Genomic DNA, 6,209 nt, shown 5'->3' on the forward strand with positions numbered 1-6,209 from the left:
CGTACATGACCAATTTCATTAATTCAACGGATCTATCTCTCATCACCATAACAGATCACACCCCTGTTCCCACGAAGAAATTAGAAGTCATATATATGGTGGCGACTATAGGATTATAATGGTTATAGAACTGTTATTAAAATTAAAATTATATTTTTTATATATTTTAATCATATATACTTTAAATTTTTAAATTAAAATATATTGGTAAATAATTAAAAAATATTATTTTAATTTTAACATCACTCTTGAAACACTATACTTACCATAATCATATTAAAATGAATATATAAATAGAAGTAGCTTCACTTTCCTTAACCATCAATTCATCACACCAGGCCTACCTTATCCTATTACATGCTTGTTTTATTTTCCAAACGTAACATGATTCCCTCAATTAGAATAATTCTCTCGCTTGGTTCCTTTCTTCTATTATTCATCTCTTCCACCGCAGCAAAAACCTCATTCAGACCAAAAGCACTTGTTCTACCTGTAACCAAAGACATATCTTCGTCCACACCCCAATATGTAACCCAAATCAAACAAAGAACACCACTCGTGACGGTGAACCTAACCGTGGATCTCGGCGGTGGATATGTTTGGGTGAACTGCCAGCATGGCTATGTGTCATCAACATCGAAATCAGTGGCTTGTGGATCTGCTCAGTGCTCACTCTTTGGCTCTTCATCATGCAGTGGTGACAAAGTCAAAGTGTGTGGTGGATTTCCAAGCAACACTGTCACTGGTGTTTCAACATCTGGTGATGTTCGTTCGGATGTTGTTAGTGTTGAATCCACCGATGGAAACTCTGCAGGAAGAGCTGTTACTGTTCCAAAATTTCTCTTCATTTGTGGATCAGATGTTGTCCAAAAAGGCCTTCCTAAGGGTGTAACAGGTATCAACTTATGAACCCAACCATATATAATATTGGGTGTTTTATTAATATTAATTAATAGTGATCCGTTTAATTGTGTCTAAGGTGTTTTGTTTTAAGTTCTTGTTAAGTACAGTAATAGTAGAAATTTCAATGTACAATTTCGAAGTTTTTATGCTGCATTTCTTAACTAAGATAATGATAGCAACAACAAACATAAGATTTTAGTTTAAAATAGCTATATTTTTTTGTTGACTGTTAAAAACAACTATATAAGACAATTTATTTTAGGACATAAACTTTTTATATGTTCTGAAATATGGAGACAGGAGAAGCATACAGATTTTTATTCTTTATTTCTATATAATCTTATAGCATGTCTGATTTATCTCTTTCAATTTTTATTTTATTTTATTTAAATATTCTGTATACTAGGCTTCTCTCTTTAAGAATTAAATGATATATTACTCATAAAAAATATACTCTACTAAAATTTGAGAATTTAAAAATATATAAAATTTATACATATGTTGCGATAATTATTCTGCTATGTTCTCTGCATATTAAGACAAAAGGTATGTTAAACATTCTAATTAATTAATTAATTAAACTTTTGGATCCTTTGGTGTAGGTATGGCTGGTTTTGGTAGGACCAAAGTGTCACTCCCTTCACAATTTTCATCTGCCTTCAGCTTCTCAAGAAAATTTGCAATTTGCTTGAGCTCCGGCACCATAAACTCAAAGGGTGTAATCATCTTCGGTGATGCACCATACAACTTTGGTTACTTGAACAGTGATCTTTCTAAAGCCCTCAATTTCACCCCACTAATCACAAACCCAGTAAGCACTGCTCCAATCTCATCCCTCGGTGAACCCTCATACGAATACTTCATTGGTGTGAAATCAATTGTAATTTCCGACAAGGAAGTGCCATTGAACACATCCCTCTTGTCCATAAACAAAAACGGTGTCGGTGGAACAAAGATTAGTACTGTGAATCCGTACGGCATTCTAGAGACATCTATCTACAAGGCTGTTTCTAAGGCCTTTGTGAAGGCTGTTGGGGTCAAAACAGTTTCACCTGTGAGCCCATTTGGGACATGTTTTACACAACATGAGATTGGGTCCAGTCCAATGGGCCCAGGTGTGCCAGATATTAAGTTGGTGTTGCAGAATGGTGTTGTGTGGGATATTATTGGGGCAAACTCAATGGTTCAGTTTAGTAATATTGATGTTATTTGCTTGGGCTTTGTGGATGGTGGGTCAAAGCCCAAAGCTTCTCAAGTTGGGTTTGTTCCTATGACTGGTGACCAGCCGACAACTTCAATCACAATTGGGGGCCTTCAATTGGAGAACAACTTGATACAGGTTGATTTGGCAAGGTCAAGACTTGGATTCAGATCCATCTTCTCTGATCATAGCAACTGTGCCAACTTTAACTTTACCTCTTCTGCTTAAATTAGGGGCTTGCTTAGTGTGGTCTTATTATTATTATTATTATTATCAATAATTAGTGCACAGATTTTGTAGTATAAGATCTGTGCATACAGTGTATGTTATGATAAATAAGTGAGGTTCGTTCTAATGATTAAGCTTAGCCTCCAAAATTGTTACTTTTTTGTTTGGTTATAAATTAAATAAGACCAGTAATCATCTTATATCTTGATTTGTTTTTCAATATTTTTTCACCTCTCTTTTGACCTAGAATAACCTCTTTTCTTTTAATTGCACAGACGAAAGCACATGTATTTCCCTGTAGTTATTGGTTTTGGCTTATTTTTAGTGGTTAAATTAGCATTTTCTTTTTCAAATAATAAATTGAGTTAGTTATATGTTTTTATTTCTGTTGGATAATTAAATCAAGAACATTCACAAATTAATACAAATATAATATGTTAGAACATTAAAAAAAATTAAAATAAAATTGAATTGAAATTGAAAATCAAATTGCACTCTAAATTAAAAGGTGATAGAAACTATAAGAATGCAAGTTATTTTTCTAGTGCAAGACAATACAACATTTATGAAGAATGAAGAATCATGAATTAGAAATTTTAAGTTGATGACTAAAGCATTTGAAACAAAAATAAGAAATTTGACTAGTCAAAGTTTCTACTAGTTTCATGAAATATTACAACTAATACTTAGTTGTTATAAGAACTATTATTTTATTATGAAAGTTTTCCTATATAAAGGCTTGAACTTCATGTACTTTAATAATCACTCCATATGAATAAAAATGTATTAAGTTGTTAGAAAATTTCTTCTCGACGAGTGTTAGTGAATTTGAGAGATGTAAAATATGGTAGTGCCACTTATGTGAGTTAGTGATCCTAGGGCCAAATTGGTTGTGGGTATACTACATTTGGTATAAAAGCTGGTTTAATCAAGTGTCAAGTGTTTGAGAATCTGTGAGGTGTGAGAAAGTTTTCACATGGTTGTTTGTTCATAGAAGCAATATGGAAAACACTTTTAATATTGTGTGGTCCAATTTCAAATTAGATGAAAAACTCGATTATAGTTATTTGGAGACTTTGATATCTATCTATTTGAAGGCTCAGAACATGTGGAATTTTATTGAACTAGGTTTGCAAGAAGGAGCTGATGTTGCCTAGCAGAGAAGAGATCAATTGGCGCTATCTCAAATTCATCAAGGTGTATATTATACGGTGTTTGGCAAAATAGCAAATGCTAAAACTGCAAAGAAAGCATGGAACACATTGAAGCTGTCGTACAAAGGCGTAGATAAGGCCCAGAAAACAAAACTACGGTCTTTGCAAAGAGAATATGAAAGGTATGAGATGTCCAGCTCATAAACTGTTTAGCAATATTTTACTCATTTTACAGATGTTGTCAATAAGATGAGAGTCTATGGAGAGTCTATGTCTAATAGCAAAGTAGTGGAGAAAATTCTCACCACTAGAAAACTACTTATTATAGACGGATATTTTCGAAAGATTTTATCCAACAAAAATACAGACAGATTTTGCGATAGAATTTTCATCAGAAACAAAGAAAAAATGAATTAGCATAAATTGCAGACGAAAAAGAGAATCCGTCAAAAAATCTATCAGAAAAATTAATATTTTTTGTGGGAAATAGTTACTGACAGAAAATTTGTTTGTATTTAAAAGAGAAATACGCTGCATGCATTTTGTTAAATTATTATAGACAAAAAATCTATTTGTAGTTTAAATATTCCATAAAAAAATGTTAAATACAAGAGTATGGTTCACATTATCCTCCTTATTTCACAGAACACTCCCAATCTTCATCGGTGGCAACTCCTTACCCATCCCCTCTAAATCCTTCATCGGCGGCACCTCTCCATCACACCCTTTTCCCAATCTCTCCATCACACACCTTGCACTGCCGCTGCCCGAAGCTCCGTCACACCCCTTCCTCAATCTCTCTGTCACACCCGTTGCCTAATCTCTCCATCACAAAAATCGCAGGCAACCCTAATCTTTTCCACGCCGTTACCACTTTTCCTCTTTGCTGCTACACTGATGCCAGCCTCTCCTCCAGTTCGCCGTTTCTGTCAAGCTTTGCCGTATCTCATCCAATTCACCACTGTTGATTTCTGTACTGATTTTTGGTTAGGGATTTTGGTTTTGTTCTGATTTGGTTTTAATTTTTGTTCTCTCTGTTCTATTTTTGTTCTTATTTTTTTCTAATTTCTTGTTCTATTTCTGATTCTATTTTTGTTCTCTCTGGTTCTATATGATGGATCAGCAATAGCAAGAGTAGGCTTCTTGAAGTACTATAGAAGAGGCCTCCGATAGCGGCAAGCACTTTCGCGACGACATCCTTGCTGCTAGAGCTAAGAATGTAAACACCCTCTCTTGTAACAGCCTAGACCACCCGCTAGCACGATATTGTCCGCTTTGGCACACAAGACCTCATGGTTTTGCCTTTGACGATAGGGATGATAGTCGAATCCCCACACACTCACTCGTCAAAATGCGTCATGCTAGGGAGAGGTATCCACACCCTTATAAGGCATGCTTCGTTTTCCTCCCCAACCGATGTGGGACCTTACAATCCACCCCCTTAAGGGAGCCCAGCGCCCTCGCTGGTACATCGATTCGGGCTCCGGCTCTGATACCATTTGTAACAGGTCAGACCACCTACTAACACGATATTGTCCACTTTGGCGCACAACACCTCACGGTTTTGCCTTTGACGATAGGGATGATAGCCGAATTTCCACACACTCACTCGTCAAAATGCGTCATGCTAGGAAGAGGTATCCACACCCTTATAAGGCATACTTCGTTCCCCTCCCCAACCGATGTGGACCTTACATCTCTCTCTTGCTTTGTGTGCTCAAATGCATTCACAATTTGTTTCTTTTTTCAAGATAGGGTTTTGAGTTTCAAATTGGAACTAAAATATAATTGCATGTGGTAGTTTTTTAACTAATTAGAATCTCTTTAAAAATTACTTGAAAATGAAGTTGGAAAAGAAAGCATGTTGTTGTTTTGAAAAAGTAAAGAACAAGGTTTATATTAGGCAGGATTATTCCATGGTTGTTATGGAAACTAAATTCCTGTTTCAGGATGGTCATCTTTTGTTGTAATATGTGCTTCTTGATTTGAGCAACTAGCTATCGATAAACTCTGTACTTGTGTTGACATATTATTTGAGCAACTAGCTACCGATAAACTTGACCTTTTGTTCAGCTACACGAGTTCTAATCCCTTGGTTGTCTCCACCACCAAGTCTATTACCGCTTCTATCACCTTTTCTAGCTTGTTGTCTCAACCCGTCAGCAATAGCCTGCACAACAGCAACCCTATATTCAACTGTATCACTTCACTCGCGTCCACGATATGTCCTTTGGGTCTTGTCCACACCGAACAATTGATATTAAGGTGATCAATCTTAATATCTCAAGTCCAGTGCTTCTCCAAAAGTATGCTCATGAATATTTATGCTATATATGTCAAGCAGACATCCTAAATAGCATGTACACACACCCAAAGTATGGTCAGAAGTATAGTCAGTCCATTCTCCAGGCTCTACGAGAACGAACTGCTCTGATACCATAATGTAACACCCTACCACACAAAGCTTTACGCTTAAGCCGTAAAACAGAGGTGGTGTGGTATTACGACCTCGAAAATAAAATATACACACATATAATAGTTGAAAAAATTTAATATTCGAGGAGCCTTGAAGGATGGTTTAAACAAATTTGTGAAAAATAAAAGCGCAATGCTCAAGATAACGGTTACTTAGTGTTCTGAGGGTGATGAGCGGATAATTTATACGCTTTTTGGCATTGTTTTTAGTATGTTTTTAGTATATTTTAATTAGTTTTTATTATATT

The 6,209-nt window shown here is 35.5% G+C and overlaps 1 protein-coding gene across 1 annotated transcript; it reads left to right on the plus strand.

The window, feature by feature from the left end:
• Positions 1-287: 287 nt before the first annotated feature.
• LOC107618794 (putative aspartic proteinase GIP2) lies at positions 288-2,532 on the plus strand. The gene is made up of 2 exons (XM_016320951.3): positions 288-895; positions 1,506-2,532. Exons 1-2 carry the CDS (start codon positions 358-360, stop codon positions 2,330-2,332), a joined length of 1,365 nt encoding a protein of 454 aa, XP_016176437.1. The 5' UTR covers positions 288-357; the 3' UTR covers positions 2,333-2,532.
• Positions 2,533-6,209: the final 3,677 nt, after the last annotated feature.

The sequence above is a fragment of the Arachis ipaensis genome, chromosome B9, assembly GCF_059453495.1.
Source record: "Arachis ipaensis isolate K30076 ecotype BB chromosome B9, ASM5945349v1, whole genome shotgun sequence".
Lineage (NCBI taxonomy): Eukaryota > Viridiplantae > Streptophyta > Magnoliopsida > Fabales > Fabaceae > Arachis > Arachis ipaensis.

Coding starts and splice junctions, on each gene's coding strand:
- LOC107618794 (XM_016320951.3), top strand. CDS start 358: ATGCTTGTTTTATTTTCCAAACGTAACATGATTCCCTCAATTAGAATA. Junction 896..1,505: donor CCTTCCTAAGGGTGTAACAG/GTATCAACTTAT, acceptor CCTTTGGTGTAG/GTATGGCTGGTTTTGGTAGG.